The sequence below is a fragment of the Rhododendron vialii genome, chromosome 7a (assembly GCF_030253575.1).
Source record: "Rhododendron vialii isolate Sample 1 chromosome 7a, ASM3025357v1".
Lineage (NCBI taxonomy): Eukaryota > Viridiplantae > Streptophyta > Magnoliopsida > Ericales > Ericaceae > Rhododendron > Rhododendron vialii.
Genome location: NC_080563.1, coordinates 12,649,415 through 12,670,146, shown reverse-complemented (window position 1 = coordinate 12,670,146; position 20,732 = coordinate 12,649,415). Strand labels below are relative to the sequence as shown.

Below are 20,732 nucleotides of genomic sequence, written 5' to 3'. Positions count from 1 at the left end.
TACTCACACTAGCTGAGCTGAATGATAACCCCACGCCCACGAAAACCCCACCAAAAACCCCCTGTAGTGTCTCCGAATCCAAGACTCGATTCTCTCACAGATTTGAAGACCACAAAAACCGAACCAGAAAAATAATCGAATCGAATCGAAAAACCAGTAACACTCCTTAGCTATTATTATATTGCAGCTTTCCCTAATCAGAAACGAAGAACCCTAACAATCGTCGCTCTTCGATTCTCCGTTAGGCATGAAAGAAGGGGCAGCGGCATCGGCATCAGGGGACGATGGACCGCCCAACCGGGAGCTTTACGCTCTGCTGCACTTATCCCCAGAAGCTTCCGACGAAGAAATCAGGAAAGCGTACCGCCAGTGGGCCCAGGTGTATCACCCCGACAAATACCAAGCTCCGCAGGCAATCAATCCCCTCCCCCCCCCCCCGTCCCCCCTTCTCTATGCGTTTTTTTGATGACTGGTTTTGGAATGGTTGAGTGCTTCTTTTTTGATTCGGGACTCTGTGTGTTTTTGATTTATTGATTGTTCTGGTAGGTTGTTTGCACCGTGAGGTAAGTACAGTATATGCTCTTTGTGTATATTTTGTTTGGGGCTTGCTCAAACACAACTCCGGACAGAATTGCGTGAAAGCCGATGCATGCATGCGGACCCAAACATTGTGTCCGGAGCGGTGTTTTAAAGTTGTGTTTGTAGACTTTTTGATACTTTACGGTGTAGTAGATTTCATCGATGAATTAACCAATTTTTATATTTTGATTATCTTAATCATTCGAGTCAAATTTGCTTTAAGTAGAGAAAAAGGTTAGCGTTTGAAGACCTGAGACGACGTTTGGTAAAGGTTTTGAGGGAGGTTTTTGGGTTATTACGTGAAGAGATAGAGTGATGAGAGTGGTGAGTGAATAGAAAATTTTAACAGAAATTCATGCTAACAGAAAACTGTGAACTAAGTTTTCATATATCTGAATTACAAATGACTTCACCCAAAAGAAAACTTGTAGGTTTTGAGTTGCTTGATTTTTTACAACCAACTGAGCACCTCTTACCAGATAGTATGAGAAATGGTTATTTCTGAAAATTTTCTCTTCATCACATTTTTGGGACAGCCAAATGGGCCAAAATTCTAAATGGGTAATTTGATCCAGTATTTGAAATGGTTTACCCTCGTTAAAAAAGTTTGCAGTGGACTCGGATTATTGTTAGCAGAACTACTGAGTGTTAGTTTGATATCTAAAGGAGGATAATATTAAAAACAGAGGAGATATTTGAATTCTTCCAGTTGAATGTGTTTGGACTTTGGAGAGTTGAAATGAACATGAATGGCGGTCAATCAAGCGGTTCTGATGAAATTTGTGAAAATTCAGGGAAGATGCCTATCTTGTTATTTGATAGAGTTATTGAATCCTTGGTCTGTATTTCGATGTTGGATTTGTAATGAAGTAGAATTATTTCTTTTCCTTCCACAAATCCAATTCTAAGATCCAAATACAGTCTTCAAGAAACCATCATTGATTTCACTTCTTTACCTGACCTTGTCCACGCTATTGATGAATTTTTCATTATCGCCCGGATTGTGTTGGTGAGATACCTGTCCGTATAGAGTATGTATTTTTTCCTCATTTGTTTGTCTTGCTAATATAATGACTTTTGTGGTGTTGAATAATTGCTCAATTCGTTTTATTTCCCCCTTCTCTGCAGAGTAAACCAAACCAAACCGAGCCTTATGTCTCAATTACTTGGGGTCGGCTACATGAATCATTTTCCTCCATTGAGCTCTGTCAAGGGCCACTTGTTCACACAAACCCATTATACTCATATCTTTGCACCTTAGTTGCAGGAACCTTCAACTATGCCCACGTTTCTTCGACGGAAACGCGTTTCCGCATTCCCGTCGAAGAAAACTCCAAGAAACCCGTCCCAATGACGACGGGAACTCGTTCCTTACCTATACGGGAACTTACACCCAAAAAACGGTTGAGAGACTTACGATTCAAGTTGCAATTGGTACCTTTAAAATTGTTTTGATCTTGTTAGTGAACACATCTGATATTAACCTTCTAGAGTCATATTAATGCCCTTAACTTTTACGCCTACTTAATATGCACAAGAGCTCTATTGTGTAATCATGTGCTATAATAAAATTGTTGAAATATAACTAGAAACTTATAATTTTAATAGTAATATTTTATGTGGTAGAATAATATTTTTATATTGACATTTAACAATATAAAATTTCAAAATATATTTATAATTTTAATAATTTTTTCTAACCGCTCCCAATGGCGCTCCCACACTTCTGTGATCATCCGCTCCCCCGCCCCCGCCCCCGCTCCCGCTCCCGTCCCCGCTCCCGCTTCGTGTAACTAAGCTTTGCACACAACAGCATCTAATGTCAATTTAGGTCTACCCCTCCCTGTAGCATTGCTACCCGAAGCTATCCTATCTGCTCTCTTTACTACTGCATCTCCTGGTCTACGATAGACATGCCCAAACCACCTTAGCCTATTTTCCCTCAACTTCTCCTCTATAGGTGCTACACCTACCATCTCACGCACCATTTCATTTCTAATCCTGTCTCATTTAGTCTTACCACACATCCACACATCCAAACCAAGTTATTGAAAGATGATTACCAGAACAAATCATGTTTTTTCTTCTTACTTTCCTTCTTTCTGGTAATAGGTTCCCTATGCGTTTCAAAACCTATTACCATATGTTTCCTTGAGTAGATTTGTCGTTCCTCTCATTGTAGCTGTAACCTTAAATTTTCTACTGATTGGGGAGGACACTGCAATGCCAAGTAGCAACCTTTTTTTTTTGCTCGGCATCAAGTAGCAACACTAGTGCGTGTTTGTCAGAAATTTGAAGATTTAATCCCTTTAAGCAAGTTCACTTGAAAAATATACCAGGAGAGTCCTAAGCAGACAATTTTTTTCCTTCTAACTTCTATGTTTTGCAAAGCTTATTGGTTGGTTATTATGTCCAGACTTATTTTCTTTCGATTTGTGCATAATAGTCATGGACTCATGGCTAAGGTAAAATATGGTCAGCATGTGTCAGTTTATATTATTAGGTTATGATTTGACATAATCCACTAGTAGTGCTGAACTGAATACTGAGATCTTCAAGTCTTCTGTTTGGTTGTTCTTTTTAAAGGCTTTGACTTTTCTTATACTATTTTTTTTTTCTGTTCCCGGTTAAATTTAGAAGTGGTTGAGGCCCAGGGTGATTAGGAAAACACAAGTTTTCTAAAATCATCAGCATACTTAATTCTGCTTAATTTGACTCATCTGTCACTAAATATTCACGACTCCGTTCGAGCAAGTAGATTTTTTTTATCAATACTCTCATAGAACATCTAATTCCTGCTTCATGTTTGTCAGTTCATTGAATGCATCAAGATCTAAAAACAATGAGTTATTTTTTGCTTGTTTCCTAAGGTCCTTTTTATGACCAAAAAAGCTTGGGGCTTGATTAACTTTCTGATTGGCTATGGGAGAAAATCACAATAACTTGTAATTTTTACCGAATTTTCCAGATGAAGGAAATTGCTACCGAAAACTTTCAACGGATATGTGAAGCCTATGAAATTTTATCTGACGAGGGGAAAAGGCAGATATATGATATATATGGCATGGAAGGATTGACTTCTGGTTTGGAACTTGGTCCTAAACTGAATAAAGCAGAAGAAATTAAGGAAGAACTAGAACGATTACGTCGTAGGAAGGAGCAGGAAAAGGTCTCAGCACACATCCAACCTTCTGGTTCAATTATGGCCCATTTGTCCTTGCCGCAGTTTCTAGATGGTCGTGGCATCATGAGAGGGTATAACTCATTTTATTTTCATTCCTCTTTTCTAATTTGCAATTTGGAGTATGATATGTGTTGGCTTGGTGATATCTTGTTTTCCCCATTAATTAAGAGGGTTTTTCCACAAGGATCCTAACCAAGCATTTTGCCTCTAAAACTAAGAACTACGGTATTCCCCTTATGGCCTGTCTGGCAGAGGGATGTAGAAGGGGGATATAAGGAGAAGTCGGATATACATATCCGGGGTGCTTATATCCGGTGTTTGTTTCAATTGTTTGAACCCGGATAAATTATGGCCCGGATGTACATATCCCCTTGGAGGGGGAATATTTTTAGACACCCCTTTGGGTGCCCAAATCTTATCCGGTTGGGATCATTATTGATTTACCCTTAGGGCTTCACACGAGAGAGAGAGAGAGAGAGAGAGAGAGAGAGGGGGGGGGGGGGGAGGGGGAGAGAGAGAGAGAGAGAGAGAGAGAGAGAGAGAGAGAGAGAGAGAGATGTTTGTGTTTGATTTCGTGGAACTTTGGGTTTGATTTTGTCCAATTTCCAGAGTGTTGGATTTCGAGAGGAAGGAGACAAATGTTTGTGTTTGATTTTGTGGGTTTACAAATCAAAATACGAAAGAGACATGGGTTTGGAATTGGTGCTAATGTGGGTGTTTAGACAAATGTTTGTGAGATGTATTATTCAAGGGAGAAATGGCTGTAGCCATTACCCATCAACTTTGGAGCCGAAGCCATGGTTTTTTGGAGGACCGACAATGGTTTCCAACGAACTCGAATTCAATCTTTAATGATTAATAAGAGATGATGCGAAGCAGCTGAGATGGTGTTGAGAGGATTGTATTAATAGGATTGAAATTTCTAATCTCTTGATTTTTGTGTTCATCTTAAATTAGCGACAAAACGTAAATTGAAGGAAAATCTCTTTCTTCCCCTAAAAAAGATTTGAACAAGGCTTACAAAAGTAGCCTGGAAATTTCTTGGGTAGTGATGGCAAAATAAGAATTGCACACCTTTGTACATTATCCACCTCATCATATCCTCCTATAAAGCTAAACAAACCAAATAATTTTTTAACCACCCTTCTAAAATAATTCTCCCTCCTACGAGGTTTCTAGGAACAACTCAGACTTTGTTTAACTAAGTTGTACCGAAAGTAGTATGGAGTTGACATTCATATTCACCTTCTTCATAATACGCCTTTCCATGTTCCCATAATATTCGGTACCATAGTATTTACTCTAACCTTTCTCATTCTGTTTAATGACCTTCCTGATTTTATTGCTTTTAGAGCTTGTCCCAAATTGGTTAATTATGACCTCCAAAAGTAGTATGTGAGCCGGGGCGGTCTCTCCGATCATTACCAATTGGTTTTAGGTTGGATGCTTTAACATGGTATCAGAAGTAAGCTTTCGGAGGCTTTTGAACACGACTCTCTTGATTGATTGCCCCGTTCTTTTTGTCATGAGTGCACCTTGTTTCGTTATGATCCCAATGTATGCGTCTTTTGTTTATCTCTCCACGTGCGGGTCAGGGGTCGCACGTGTGGGGTGTGGGGAAGTGTAAGAGCTTGTCTCATATTGGTTAGCTATAACCTCCAAAACTAGTATGTGAGACTGAGCAGCCTCTCCACTCATTGCCAATTGGTTTCGAGTTGGATCCTTTACGATTACATTGGCTTTGCATGCTTATGACGATTAACTTGATATGTCTTGTTTTATCCAAATTGATTGTCTTCATTTTCCTTATTTTCAGAATGGCAATGGCAAGTGAAGTTCATTCTCAAATATCCAAACGCAATGCTATTGCGATAGGTGGAAATCTGGAAGTCAGTGGAAACTCTGGTGGTAGTGCTGCCACCGTTGTACTTAGGCATCAGATATCGTCAGTTTCCTCCATAGAAGTCATGGGTTCTGTGGGTTTACGCGCATTGGTTGGTGTGCAAATAACTCGGTAGGATGATTGTCTGTATGTTGGTTCGATATCTCAGCTTTCCTCCAATGACTTTACTCAATCTTTTTTGTCTTTTTTCAGCAACCTAACACCGCACTCCACAGCAACAATGGGTATGGCGATGTCTTTAAGAGACGGTACAATTAATCTTTCCAATGCTTGGACTCGCCAACTATCTGAGACATCAAATGGAAATGTATGCCTTTTCTGGGACTAGTGTTCCTTTGTATCTTATTGGCTTCCTGGTTCTGTAGGACACAATATGTCTGATTAAGTTTGAAGCAGTAATGAAATTTACTTGAAATGGCGTGGGGATGTTTATATGACTGCATATTTCTTTTAATCACACTCTAGGGTTTCAATTAATTCATTTGCGTTCTTGAAGGTAAAATTGACTTTGTAGTATGAAGGATTGCCTACAAAAAAGAGAACATTGATACAGGCTTTCTTTTCTAGCTTGAAACATTTTGTTTTTGTTTATTATTCTTCCAGATACAGCTTGTTTTGGGGCCAGAGTCATCTGTAGCTGTTGGATGGCAGAAGAAAGAGGAGAAGATGTCCGCTGCTGGAGAGATTAAGGTATATCTACGTTTCCTGTTAAACCATGTGAAAAACATCTTATGAATTGCTGTGGTTGCTATTATCCTTTCGAGTAAGGACAGACATATTTACATGATTACATCAAGGTATCATTCAGCAATTGTCAACAATGATGAAAAATTGGTTGAAGTTGATGCCTTAAGTTTGCAGTGTTAGCGAACATGCTTTCATGGTCGCAAGCATTGTTGATGAAGGCTCTCACAAGTCACAATAGGAGCTTTGGTTAACGTGAATGATGTAAATGGATGCAGCCTGTCATCCAGGCTTATGTTTACATTCTTTTGTTTTTGTCCTTTATTTTAGAATTGTGTTGTCTGCCAAATGAAGTTGAATGTTTCATGATTAGTGCGTACTCTTTGTTGGCTCATTCTTCGTATCCTGTCGTAATCGTATGCATAGAACATGCACGCTTTTTATGTTTTGTAGGGTATTTAAATACTTGTGCTTTTTTTGCACATTGAAATTCTTTTAAATACTTTCTTGATCTTCAATCCACTGCAGATTGGCACAAGTTCTTTTGGCGCATCAGCTCACTATACTCATCGCTTCTCCAAAAAGTCGCATGGGCGTATTGCAGGCCGGGTTGGAAGGTTTATTCTTGTGTTTGGTTGGATTTGATTTTGTGTGTTTTGATCTGATCTTGGCATGCACCAATTCATTTATATAGCTCTATCAATTTCAATGTTACCATTGAAATCCCGTGACCTTAAGAATTGCAAGTATAACATGTAATTAATGGTGTTTTTTGGTTTGCCAACGAAAACAAGAATTCTCAGTATAAAGACAGCGCAGTATTGTACCAAACGTTAAGACTGATTGTCCTGGATGTTTATGCATCTATGCAACTATTCCTCTTTGCGAATCATATTGTTCTTCTGAGACTTTATTCATTATTTTGCAGCTCTACTCTTGAAATTGAAGTTGGGGGTGGGAGGAAAATATCACAGTTCAGCACTGTCCGCATGTTGTATTCAGTTGGAATTCGGGTACTTGATCTTGTTTCCCTTAAATGCTCATGTTGCTAATGTTGAATAGCTTGATATACATTGTTGGGCTCATTTCCAAACAGTTTAAGCTTTTGGGACAGTGGTAACTCAAACATGGTGTCAGAGCTCAAGTTACGAGAGGTCTTGGGTTCGAGTCTCTCTGTTTGCATTTGTTTCCGAATTCCATTATGTTTCCCCCTTTCCATTCTTTCACTGTATGCATGGATGTTTGCATCTCTACGTGCAAGACGGATTGCACGTAAGGGAGGGTGTTTAATTGCTTGATATACATTGTTGGGCCCATTTCCTAAACAGCTTAAGCTTTTGGGACAATTGGTAACTTAAGAGCTAACCTAAAAAGAATGTCTCTAGTCTTGGACTCTGATGAATTCTTGGGATGCTTTAGGTTCAAGAAAACTTGGGCGGAAGTTGTATCAGGTGTTGTGGCATAGTTGCCGGTTTATGTGGTTTAAGATTTCACTTGTACACACACTGACGAATATTCACAATTTCACATGTATAGCAATATGTGTGGCAATAAGTTTCTGTTTTTAAAAATATCCCCAACTTGTCCGTATCATGAATTTTGAAATTTTCCGTCCATGTCTTTGGTGTGTCGTGGATTTGTATCCGTGCTTCTTAGGAGATTTATGAGTCAAGACATTGAAGCTTTGGAAGATCTATATGAACCTTGTTGACAATGTGATTGAGGAAAATTCTTTTGCATTTACCGGGTTTTTTGGGAGTTGACTTTTACGGTAGGGTTTGGAAGGGAGTAGAAATTGCACCTAATATTTGATAATAAAAGGTAAGGAAATAAGTGATAAAAGAAGTTTACCTTACCAGTAGTCACTTAAAGTTAAAGCTGTTGGTATGCTGGACTGCTGGAGCAACCAAAGGCATCCATGACAACTCACAAGAAGGTAATCAGTCAGTAATTGGGTACAGAACTTGCTACTGTATAGACAAGTGTTTAGCTTCCTATTCCTTGGGGAGCTGATCTGTATTTCCATATAAGCTGATAATTACTTGGTGCCTGAAATCAAAGGAGAATCGTGCTTGATACTACCTAGAATTACAGCAATAACATCAGTTTAAAGCTTCCTATTTATTCATGGAATTGGACTACAGCTCGGTGACTTTGCTGTTCATAATCCACCAAACGCCAAGCAGAGGCCTGCATTTGAAAGTTGTGCAATGCTTCTGGTGACTTAGAGTGATGGATATTTTAACATGATGAAAAAAAAATTTGCTTGATTTTGTCATCATTCATGCATTTGCTTTTGAAAAATTCGAATGCTGCACGCAAGTTCTTTTTTACGCTCTTTTCCTTTAGTTTTTTAGCGGAAATGCTGTCACCAAACTTACTGTGTCTGTTGTTTTCCGTCAATTCTATGCATCTGTTTCCATTGGTGGAACTCGTTCAGTTGAAATCCTTACTTCAAAATTAGTATATGATGATTTGATTTTACAAATTGCTTTTGAATTTTTCTGGACCCGATATGAGCAGGGTTTTAAATCGCGGTATCGCGAAACGTAACGGTATCGGTGATATGGCCATATAGTTGTCTATATCGGACCGTATCAGCAGTCGTAAGTGACCAATGGTATTAGAGGTCCGAAATCCCATTACGTAGTGACGATAGGATATGTAACTGTAACGCCCCAAGCAGACCACTGACCCAGTACCCTGATTTTGATCCACAGGCCACACCACATGGCCCAAAAGCTTAAGCACAAGGTACTAGTAGTAGCCCACAAGGTTTATTATATGCCCAAGATCATCCATGTAGACTTTCGATGTGGGCCGGGGTGTTACAATCTCCCCAACTTTATAGCCTCGCGCCCTCGCGAGGGGTTGAGCACTATAATCACCAATACAAATCAAACCAACAACCAAATCAAACCAAACTCAAAGGCCCACATGGTCGTGCACATGGATGGCTCTGATACCACAATTGTCACACCCCAAAAATGAGAAGTGACCGGCCGTGAACCATGAGGCCAATCCATGGAACACGCAGCCAATTAAATCAAAGTAACTGAAAATCAAATGATCCCTTTTTCGTTATTAATCAAATCAAAAGCCAAATGTGTCTCAATCATAAACATGGGGTACAACCATCCCATGAACTAAACAATAACCAGTAATTCAACAATAATAAAAAGAATTCATTATTTGACAATTGTTCGAATGCGGAAGCAATTTATTAAAATAAAACTAAGATGAGACACCCTAAGGAGGTCAAACAAAAGAATCCCCGAGGTGCCGCCAGAGTCCTTGCCTAACTCCCCAACTTGCCTGAAAGAGAAGTTGGAATAAATCCGTCAGCTGATGAGCTCAGTGAATAGCAAGTATGTATAATAAATAAAATTTAAAGCGGGGATTAAAATAATTCACCATTAAACTTAATTTGGCATACGAGGTGTCCGGCAAAATAACAAATTAATCAATGAAGTATTTAACCAATAAATATTCTTTGTGGTGTTCACAACATTAACTCCATCAACAATGGGGAACCACAATCAAATAGTACCATGGCCAAAATAAATCTCATCAAAATTGGATCCAATATCGAACTTAGAGTCACCAGGATTGGCAGTCCATGGTACTTTTCCCTAAGACGATCCGGCAAAAGAAAGCCGTTGAGCATTAGGGTCACCGGCCTAACACGGTCTTTTCCCCAATGGCCAGGGTCACCAACACAAGAAGGAATAAGTTCCCTGGTCTTCCGAAATAAATGTTCCCATTAATATCCACCAAGTTCTCACCAAAAAGAATATTAACAATTGATCTCAGAAAATTCATCGCATGCCAATTTATAGTACAACTTATAAACAGTTTTGAGTCTCCGAACAACATTCATATAAATTTCAAAAGGAAATACTTTTAAGGGATACAGGGATCTTTCAAAAATACGTAACATACTTAACTACTCACCTGGGTCCAAAAGTGTCCAAAAGTAATGCAATCGAACACCCAAAAAGAAAGCTAACCTGAATAAAAGAGCAAAGCACGAAATGACTAGCTATGCAAATATACACTACATAAATACGGGATACTGCCTACGTACGAGTAACATAATAAAATAAAACTTGCCTAATGCTAATTACTACCTAACAGTAACACCAAGACTACAAACCCAACTCTTGCCTCCAATCCACGTGCATAACCCACACGACCGCCAATATTTCCCATGCCACGCACCGCCATGCACCATTCTTGACATTTGGTTCCACACCCACATAACACATCGCATCTCCACTACTGATCCATATTTCCATATTCATAGTATTAAAAGAGACTAATAATGCCAAAAGAATGGAATCCAGTGCCTCTCATTAACCCACCGAACCATACATTCCAAAACTCAACTTCACCATGTACAACAGAGAATAGAAAAAGAGAACAAAAATAAAGTTTCAACAGTCGCTTACCCAATCGCCAATCAGCCGATCACCAAAAGTCTGTGGCTTCCTCTCTCGAAAAATCAGAAGTTCTCGCTTCTGTATTCTCTCAAGAGATATAACCCTAGTCTGTTGTGGTTTTCTACTTTAAGCGTAACTTGTAAAACTACCCACTAACTCACAAAATCCCTAAATTGTAGCTAATTAGTTAATTACGTATAAATCCAACTAATATAGACTAACTAATGAAATAAATAATTATACTTGTACCCTCGAACTAATAATAACGCACATGGTAACTATATTGCGCAGAAAAGAAAATTGTTAATTAGGACTCACACCATAAAACTCCCAATTAATAAATGGCCAAAATAATTAATAAGATAAATAAAATTTCTAGGCCGTAACATCCTTCCCCCCTTAAAATAAATTTTGTCCTCGAAATTGCATACTAACCTTATTCATACAAATGTGGATACTTCTCGCGCATCTCCTCATTACGCTCCCAAGTGGCTTCCTCAACCGCATGGTTGCGCCACAAAACTTTGACCAGTAGAATCGTTTTGTTGCGAAGCACTTTCTCCTTCGTATCAAGAATCTCAATGGGTTGCTCATCATAGGTTAAATCATCCCGAACATGAAGTGGCTCATAATCAATAACATGGGACGGACTATGCACATACCTTCTCAACATCGACACATGAAAAACATTATGAACCTTGGCCAAATTAGGCGGCAACGCCAAACGATAAGCCACCTCACCAATCCTTTCCAAAATTTCAAATGGCCCAATATAGCGAGGACTCAATTTTCCCTTTTTACCAAACCGAATAACTCCTTTCCATGGGGACACCTTAAGAAACACCATATCTCCAATTGCAAACTCCAAGTCCCTTCTACGATTGTCCGTATAACTTTTCTGTCTACTCTGAGATGTTACAAGTCTTTCCCGAATAGTTGCAATCTTTTGGGTCGCCTCTTCCACCAAGTCAGATCCTAAAATTCGCCTTTCTCCTACCTCATACCAACAGATAGGGGATCTACATTTCCGTCCATACAAAGCCTCATAAGGAGCAACTCCCAAACTCGAATGGTAACTATTATTGTACGCAAATTCCATCAATGGTAATTGATCATCCCAATTTCCTTTCCACTCTAAGCTACATGCTCTCAATAAATCTTCCAAAGTCTGAATAGTTCTCTCACTCTGACCATCAGTTTGTGGGTGGTAGGCAGAGCTAAAAAGTAAACGAGTACCCATCGCCGCCTGCAATGCACCCCAAAACTTAGACACAAAACGGGGATCACGGTCTGACACAATTGATACAGGTGCGCCATGGAGTCTAACAATCTCCTTCACATATAACTGCGCCAAACGATCCAACTTATACGTCATATTAATAGCGATAAAATGACCTGACTTAGTGAGTCGGTCAACTATAACCCAAACTGCATCGTGCCCACTGCTTGTACGAGGTAACCCAGATACAAAATCCATAGAGATATGATCCCATTTCCACTCAGGTAACGGTAAAGGCTGAAGTTTTCCTGCTGGTTTCTGATGCTCCACCTTAACCTGTTGACAAATAAGACACTGAGACACATACCTTGCAATGACCTTCTTCATACCATTCCACCAAAAATGTTCTCGTAGATCCTTATACATCTTAGTGCTACCAGGATGAATACTATATCCAGAACTGTGAGCCTCAGCCATAATCTCCGTCCTCAAACCACAATCACCTGGTACACAAACACGATCCCCAAACCTAAGTACTCCATCCTCACCCAAGGTAAACCCTCTACTCTTGCCTTTCAACATGCCCTCCAAAATTTTCTTACACCAATGGTTATCTTGTTGAGCTACTCGAATTCTATCCAACAAATTTGGTTTCACTATCAACTGACTGCATATAGCCCCATCTCCATGTTGTACAATCTCTACTTGCAATCTTCTAATATCCTCTATCAAATGTGGTTGAACTGTCAAAAATGCCAAACTACCCCCTGATGATTTTCTACTCAATGCATCTGCCACTACATTCGCTTTTCCCGGATGGTACAATATACTAACGTCGTAATCCTTCAACAACTCAAGCCATCGCCTTTGCCTCAAATTAAGTTCTTTTTGAGTGGAAATATACTTCAAACTCTTATGATCAGTGTAAATCTCACAAGCGACCCCATACAAATAATGTCTCCATATCTTAAGTGCAAACACAACTGCTGCCAACTCCAAATCATGTGTCGGATAATTTCTCTCATGCACCTTTAATTGACGAGAGGCATAAGCTATCACTCTATCATTTTGCATAAGTACACAACCCAAGCCTTGGAGAGATGCATCACTATAAATGACAAAGTTACCACCATCTGTCGGCAATGCAAGAATAGGTGCCGTAGTCAATCTCTTCTTAAGTTCCTGAAAACTATGATCACAACTGTCTGTCCACTCATACTTCACCCCTTTCCGAGTAAGATTGGTAAGTGGCAGGGCAATGCGAGAAAACCCTTCCACAAATCGCATGTAATATCCAGCAAGACCCAAGAAACTACGCACCTCAGTCACCGATGTAGGACGTGGCCAATCAACAATAGCTTCCACCTTCTTACTATCGACAGACACTCCCTCCTTTCCGATAACATGCCCAAGGAAAGACACTGTCCAGCCAAAACTCACATTTCTTAAACTTTGCATACAACTTATTCTCTCTAAGAATCTGAAAGACTATCCTCAAATGCTCCTCATGTTCCTCCCTACTCTTGGAATAGATCAAAATATCATCTATAAACACCACCACAAAATGATCAAGCTGAGGTTTGAAAACTCTATTCATCATATCCATAAATGCCGCTGGCGCATTAGTTAGACCGAATGGCATCACTAAGAACTCATAATGCCCATAACGAGTTCTAAAAGCCGTTTTCATAATGTCCACATCTCTCACCTTTAATTGATGGTATCCAGACCTTAAATCAATCTTAGAAAACACCTGAGCCCCTTGCAACTGATCAAACAAGTCATCTATACGCGGTAATGGATATCTATTCTTAATTGTAACCTTATTCAACTCCCTATAGTCAATGCACAACCGCATAGTACCATCCTTCTTTTTCACGAATAAGACAGGAGCTCCCCACGGTGACACACTAGGCCGAATAAATCCCTTATCAAGTAGTTCTTGCAACTGCACTTGCAATTCTCTCAACTCTGCTGGTGCCATTCTATAAGGAGCTTTAGAAATAGGCGTTGTGCCAGGAACAAGATCTATCGTGAACTCAACCTCACGATCCGGAGGAAGACCAGGCATGTCCTCTGGAAAGATGTCAAAAAAATCTTTCACTATAGGCAATTCCTCCAATTTTTGTGCAGATTCCTCCCCACTCACCACATAAGCTAAGTAACCAAAACACCCCTTATTCATCAATCGACTTGCCTGAAGAGATGAAATAAAACTGAACGATGACACATCCTGATCCCCCTGCAGACTAAACTCTGGTCGACCTGGCATAGCAAATACAACCCTCTTCTGATTGCAGTCTATAGCAGCATAGTATTTCGACAACCAATCCATCCCTAGAATAACATCAAAGTTATGCATCTCCAATGAAATTAGGTCTATTGGTAAAATCCTACCATCTATCTCCACATCACAAGACTTAGACACCTCACACAACATCACTGTTTTCCCTACTGGAGTAGTCACCATAACACACACATCTAATGCCTCAACAACAATAGGTAACTGATACAAATATCTAGGAGCAGCAAAGGAATGGGTAGAACCAGAATCAAACAAAACTCGAGCTGGTACATTTGAAATAGAAAGAGTACCTTGCACCATAGATGGCGCATCCTTAGCCTGCTGCTGAGTCAATGCATACACACGACCCTCTGTCACATTTCTCTGTCCTTGACCCCCATTTCGAGCTTGCTGCCTATGATTCCCCTGATGATTAAACCGTCGCTGCTGATTATGCCCACTTCCATGCACTGACTGCCTCTGACCCTGAGGTATTTGATTCCTTCCATCACTCTGAGCTCTACAATGAGTGGAGACATGACCAGGCTGCCCACAACTATAACATACTCGAAGTGAACCATCACAATGGTACTTTGCCAAATGAGGTTGACCACATTTTTGACACGGCCTCAATGCCTGCCTCCCACCTTCATTTGTTTGAGTCAAAGTGTGCACCCTCTTTGCAGGTAAACCACTCCCACTACTTTGTCCTGACCTGAACCTCTTGTACTGATTCTCTGCAACCCTTCTTTCTTCTGCTAAGTCACTCTCTGCTGTAAGAGCTTTAGTCACGAGTTTTGGTAGGGTCTCTGTGTCAAGCAAAGAAACTCTTCCATGAATATCGGCCCGAAGCCCCCTCTGAAAATACCACACCTTATCTGTCTCTTTTTCTACCAAAACTCCCGCGAACCTTGACAATTCATCAAACTTTTGCTGATACTCTGCCACTGACATATTATCCTGCCTTAAAGCCAAAAACTCAGTCCGCATTTTATCTTTGACTGCTGGAGAAATGTACTTCTCCTCAAAGTCCTTCTTGAAATTTCTCCAAACCAATTCATCCTGCCTATCTTTGTAATGTTGCTTTGCTGACCGCCACCAATGCTCAGCACCCCCCTGCAGCTTATATGTTGCAAAAGACACCTTTTGGGCCTCAGAACATCCCAACACATCAAAGATCTTTTCCATTTGTAACAGCCAGGCCTCAGCATCCGATGGCTTATCAGTCCCTATAAATGGCGGTGGATTAGTCTTTAGAAATCTATCAAAAGTATTGCCCTTATCCAATGTCAAAGACCTTGCTGCATTTGTTGGTGCCACTTGGGCCTGATTCCCTGCAAACAATCCCATGAAAGTCTGGAAGGCTTGAACAGCAGCTACTGGGTCAACAAATCCTGTAGGTGTACCAGCATTGGCAATAATTTCAGTGATAGGGTCAGCTGGATCCTCAACAGGGTCAGCTGGATCTTCATCATTTTGTGTTTCAGCTGCAATAACATCAACTTCGGGCTCAACAACACCACCTCGGCCACGGCCTACTAGATTAGTGCTACCACGGTCACGAGATAAAGGAGCGGCCCGACCGCGACCATGAGCTTCAGGAGTGGCCTGTCCGCGACCGCGAGCTGCAAGAGTGGCCTGCCCACGACCACGAGCTGCAAGAGTGGCCTGTCCGCGACCACGAGCTGCAGGAGCCGCGTACGTCGACCTAGTGCTACGACGTGGACGATCCATCTCCTGAATTTTACCAGAGAACAATCTAGACATAAATACGGGGCAATATATATATGGCAATAACCAATAAATAAGTATGCAACAATCTAAAGGACTCTGGGGACTCGGACCTCCACTAAATGAACATGATCTAAAATGAATGCAAAGGTTTTTTTTTTTTTTTTTTTTCAAACCTGGCTTTGATACCACCTGTAACGCCCCAAGCAGACCACTGACCCAGTACCCTGATTTTGATCCACAGGCCACACCACATGGCCCAAAAGCTTAAGCACAAGGTACTAGTAGTAGCCCACAAGGTTTATTATATGCCCAAGATCATCCATGTAGACTTCCGATGTGGGACGGGGTGTTACAGTAACGCCCTTTATTTAAAATCCTGGATACAAGTAAATAACTAAATACCCTCGAATTGATATTATCAATGTTCATCTGGATACATTTTATTTTATATCTTGGTTTTAGTATTCTTTTTCTATATTGTATCTCAGTTCAGTGGCTGTATCTCACCTTCTTCATAATTATTGGTAGGGTATATTTTGGAAATTTGAACTACATCGTGGAGGCCAAAAGTTAATCATTCCTGTAAGTGCAATATCATGTTCTCTATTGTTTGATCAGCATATATTTTGCTTCTAACTATTTGAGAAGCCATTGTCCATGTTAATGTGAGCTTTATATGATGAAAAGGTACCTTTACTATTATTAGTCTTGTTGGATCTTGTTCTTTTTTGTGTCGTTAGAGATTTCTGTCTGTTGCAGCCTATGTTTGAGTTCGAATGTTTTTTCTGCTGTGCTCTTCTTAAGAGGAAAGTTTGGCATTAACTGTTATTGCGATCCTGCTCTGGACCTGTAACTTAAGAACACAACCAACACAGCATCTTGTGGCAAGAAACAACACGAAATTACTATTGGAGGGAAAATAAAATGGCACTCTAAGCGACTTAAATAATTGTTCAATGATGAAATCAAATATCAAAATGGAAATCAAGATTCAAAGGAAGGAGCAAAATCCCATTCAAGGGGATAAAACCCCGAAGGGTAGAGAGAAACTATGTCTCAATCAACATACTCAGTATTTTTAATAACCAAAACCTAACAAATGAGTCACTCACTCACCTATTTATGGACTCAAGACTCTTCTAACACTAAGGACACTAGAATGACATAAGTACCCTCAAACCTACTATGTCATTCAATTTGGTTGATTGGTGATCTCTTAGCAGTTGAAGCAATCGTTTTACCAAGCTACCATTAGTACTATTTTATCTTTCGGCCTTGGGTTTTGAATGTGGTTCTTGCATGCAGATTCTGCTTTCCAGGCATTTGAATGCGGTGGTTGCAACTGGAGCGTTTGCAATTCCAACATCACTTTACTTTGTACTCAAGGTTGTTGGGGAGTACCTACTTTTATTTCGTTTGAATGCCTAGCTGTTTGTGTGTTTTATTCTGCTCACTCTTCAACTTCTTGTATATAATTTGCACATACAAGGGATTTTCTTTTCGAGTTATTGGAAATTGTTAGTGGCTTTTAAGTTGATCCGTCTGATTGGGAATGTGTTTCTTTATAGTTTCTAATACTTCCTCATGAGAATAATTCCAAATTTTCTGCTAATTCTGACTTCTTTTGGTATTTTCACAGACATTCATAGTCAAACCTTATTATCTTAAACGTGAAAAGCAGAAGGCATTGGAGAATACGGAAAAGACATCAGCTCAGGTTTGATACCCCATGTCTAACTTTGGTTTCAATTGCTTCTTTTCGTAGATGAAACTTCATTGATCTGCCTGCACCAAGCTGCTTGCTTTTATCCTTAGAAGATATTGATATCCTGAGAATCAAGGGGTATATTCCCTGTTACAAGGCTAAGCCATGCCCTAACAAATGGAGACAAACAGCATGTGGAAGGAGAAACGTGCTAAAAAGACCATGACCCAAGCAAAGATTCAGCATAATCTTGCAACAATTGACACCAAACTCTAGGTGCGATTGTTCAGGTCTGATCTCTGTGGCCTCCATTTGTGGTTAATTTGTTGGGCCTGAGGAGCGTCCAGTATCTTCGATTCCAATTGAACTTGGACCTTGTATCTCTATTAATTTCTGTCCAAATAGTTCTGTCCTCTGCTGAACAATGGGTTTTGTGTCACCCATGACGCATGCTGAATCTGACCTATATTCTGACCTGATGATGTCTTGCACAAGCCTGTGTATCCAGATTAATACACATCTAGAGAATTCAAAACTCGTGTTGTAGACCATTTTCCACATCTTTTTAGAGTTGTGGAAAACAATGCTTTTAGTCTCCTGATTTAGAGTGTGTAGTATTGCACTGCGTAATTGCATTGTACAGTGCTGTTTTTCTTGCTTGGTTTATTGCTTGTTAGCTTGTTTATATTTTTCATGCCCCATCCATTATTTTGAGGCATCTTTTAGGAAATATGATCCCATGTTTTACGTAGGTTCGAGAGGCGAGGGCAGCTGCTGAGAAAGCTCAGCATTTGTTGCAGAATGTGGCCAATAGGAAGAGGAGTAGGCAACTAGAGACAGATGGACTGGTGATTACAAAAGCAGTTTACGGAAGTCAAAAAGCTTTGAAGAAAAGAGACGCAGCAGGAGAAGCAAAAGATGAATTAGCTTCACAAGTCCTTGATGTCACTTTGCCCCTGAATTTTTTGGTCAATGATTCTGGGCAACTTAAGGTACTTGTCTACTAGATTGAAATTTTGATTTGACTCTTTTCTACGTAGTAGTATTGTCTTGTCCATCTAATATGGATCTGCTTTTTGTACCTGGTGGTAGTTATGTTTCTAGTTTTCCAATTAGTGACAACACTATAATGTAAACGTGACATTGGGTTTTTTATGTCTCTCTTTTAGATATGCACGTCTTAAATGCTATTTCTCAGTACATGATCTGAACATTAATAGTATTTGTCAAACCTGGTTTTTTTCGCTAGCTAGGCTCCAATGATGTAGATAATAAGATGTCCATTTGCACATAGGTCTACAAGTACAATTTGCATGTGCATGCAGCTTACACAGATTCAAGGTTCTACATTGCACACTTGGACCTACCCACCAGCCGACAAAATGGGTGGTGTTGTTCTTGTAGTTTCCACAAATGCAATTCTTTAGGCTTCACTTCAAGTTTGGGAGATAATACATTTAGCTATCATTTCTCCTCCTTTTTTGGTAAAGAAAACCATGAAAATTGCTTTGCATGCCACATATTGCTCATGAGCTGCAGGGATTCTGGGCAATTATCTGTGTGGCCGTGTGGGCAAACAACTTCTTTTCTGTAGTGTCAAAGTGATGTTTGCAAGGTGTCATAAAGCATTTCATGCATGATATGGAGGCTTTTATTCATTGTTAAGCAAGCTTAAATGACCGAAGACTTGTTGGGTGAATCTTCAACAACAAATATCGGACGCATGTCCGGTACTCTTTCCAATGATGTTACTTCGTTCATGTCGTCTGTGTAAACATGAGTTTGTTGCTTAGCCTTGGACCTTTTGAGATAATGAGGATAAGTTTTTGTGTCCGTTGAGTGTGAAATTGTAGGTGCTTCCCATATGCCGGAGCCTCAGAGTTTTCTGTAATCTTCAATCTCAAATTTTTTTTTTTTTGGCAGCTTCATGAGGGTGTAAAGAAGTCGGGCATTATGGGCTTCTGTGATCCTTGTCCGGGAGAACCTAAGCAGTTACTTGTGGAATACACTTATCAAGGCGAGCAATACGAGGTAAAATGAGTTATTTTCTCCCTTCATATTTGATTATCAGTATATCAGTAAACCTTACGTGGTGAAATGTTTAAGCAGGTGGTGGTCGGTGATTATGAAGAGCTTTTAATTCCCCAGGCAGCGCACAGAATCTGAATGGCACCCAACCCCTGAAACAAGAAGTGGTTGGCTTCTTACAATTTTGCATGCTTTTCAAAGCATCCCTTGGTAGATTCCCTTCCCCATCTTTTCTTTCTGACTATTTTGTTGTGTTATTTTTTGTCATAAACTTGTAACATTAATATGGGCATGAGAGGAATAATGGTGTTACGGTGTAATTGCTTTCATCATTTGATGCTGTGAAATGAAAAAAAAAAAGAGGTTATTTTTTTGTTCATATTTTTGTGTGTCAGTCCCTGAACGAATGGTATTTTATCAGTTTAGTAGTAACATTTTTTGGTCTTCAACGGCCTGTTATATAGATTTGTATGTCAAGATATATGTACTTTAAGCTTCTAAAGCTAATAACAGATATTGATTAAATACGACTAATGAATGGAAGTTACAATTGATGAAATCAAATACTGCTTTCCGGAATGTGGTTTTGTGGGAAATAGCATAGATGCAGGACGCAAACGCGCCTGACATGCTGTACGTTCTTTGGGGTTTAGTGCTAAATTGGATGTCTCTTGTGGAGAAAGGGGTGCCATCAACTTCACTTGAGCATGTTGTTTTCATTGTTGTTTTAATATTTATTATCTTTGCATTTCTTTATTTATCAAATATTTGTGAAAATCTGGAGCCTTTTAAAGTTAGGGGCATTGGTGGAAGTTGGCCCTTGTTGGTTAAGTGCAGGCAGGTGGAAGAACAAACTAATCTTTATGGGTGACAAATGACTCCAAGAAAGAATTAAGCTATCTCCGATTCCAAACAGGCTCCAGGTTTGGATTTGTTTCCTTTTTTGTTTTAGACAAACCAAACGGCGCAG

General features: G+C 39.8%; 2 protein-coding genes and 1 long non-coding RNA gene across 7 annotated transcripts; 1 reads left to right on the top strand and 2 right to left on the bottom strand.

The window, feature by feature from the left end:
* LOC131333071 (chaperone protein dnaJ 13) lies at positions 1 to 20,141 on the top strand. 5 transcript variants are annotated; one of them, XM_058367401.1, is made up of 14 exons: positions 10 to 156; positions 246 to 412; positions 3,548 to 3,834; positions 5,580 to 5,777; positions 5,859 to 5,973; positions 6,270 to 6,356; positions 6,879 to 6,967; positions 7,279 to 7,363; positions 16,558 to 16,611; positions 17,335 to 17,415; positions 17,669 to 17,746; positions 18,487 to 18,726; positions 19,658 to 19,765; positions 19,844 to 20,141. In XM_058367401.1, exons 2-14 carry the CDS (start codon positions 248 to 250, stop codon positions 19,898 to 19,900), a joined length of 1,644 nt encoding a protein of 547 aa, XP_058223384.1. In that variant the 5' UTR covers positions 10 to 156; positions 246 to 247; the 3' UTR covers positions 19,901 to 20,141. The 5 variants fall into 5 exon arrangements, with proteins under 5 accessions (XP_058223386.1, XP_058223383.1, XP_058223387.1 ...); XM_058367400.1 differs by having other exon boundaries at positions 2 to 412; XM_058367404.1 differs by lacking the exon at positions 3,548 to 3,834 and having other exon boundaries at positions 9 to 156.
* LOC131333073 (uncharacterized) lies at positions 8,246 to 16,549 on the bottom strand. Its single transcript, XR_009201694.1, has 2 exons — positions 16,389 to 16,549; positions 8,246 to 9,018 (listed from the first exon to the last, which is right to left on the bottom strand). It is a non-coding gene; the product is annotated as an uncharacterized LOC131333073 (long non-coding RNA).
* LOC131333072 (uncharacterized) lies at positions 9,407 to 16,075 on the bottom strand. The gene is made up of 2 exons (XM_058367405.1): positions 14,607 to 16,075; positions 9,407 to 9,665 (listed from the first exon to the last, which is right to left on the bottom strand). Exons 1-2 carry the CDS (start codon positions 16,060 to 16,062, stop codon positions 9,649 to 9,651), a joined length of 1,473 nt encoding a protein of 490 aa, XP_058223388.1. The 5' UTR covers positions 16,063 to 16,075; the 3' UTR covers positions 9,407 to 9,648.
* Positions 20,142 to 20,732: the final 591 nt, after the last annotated feature.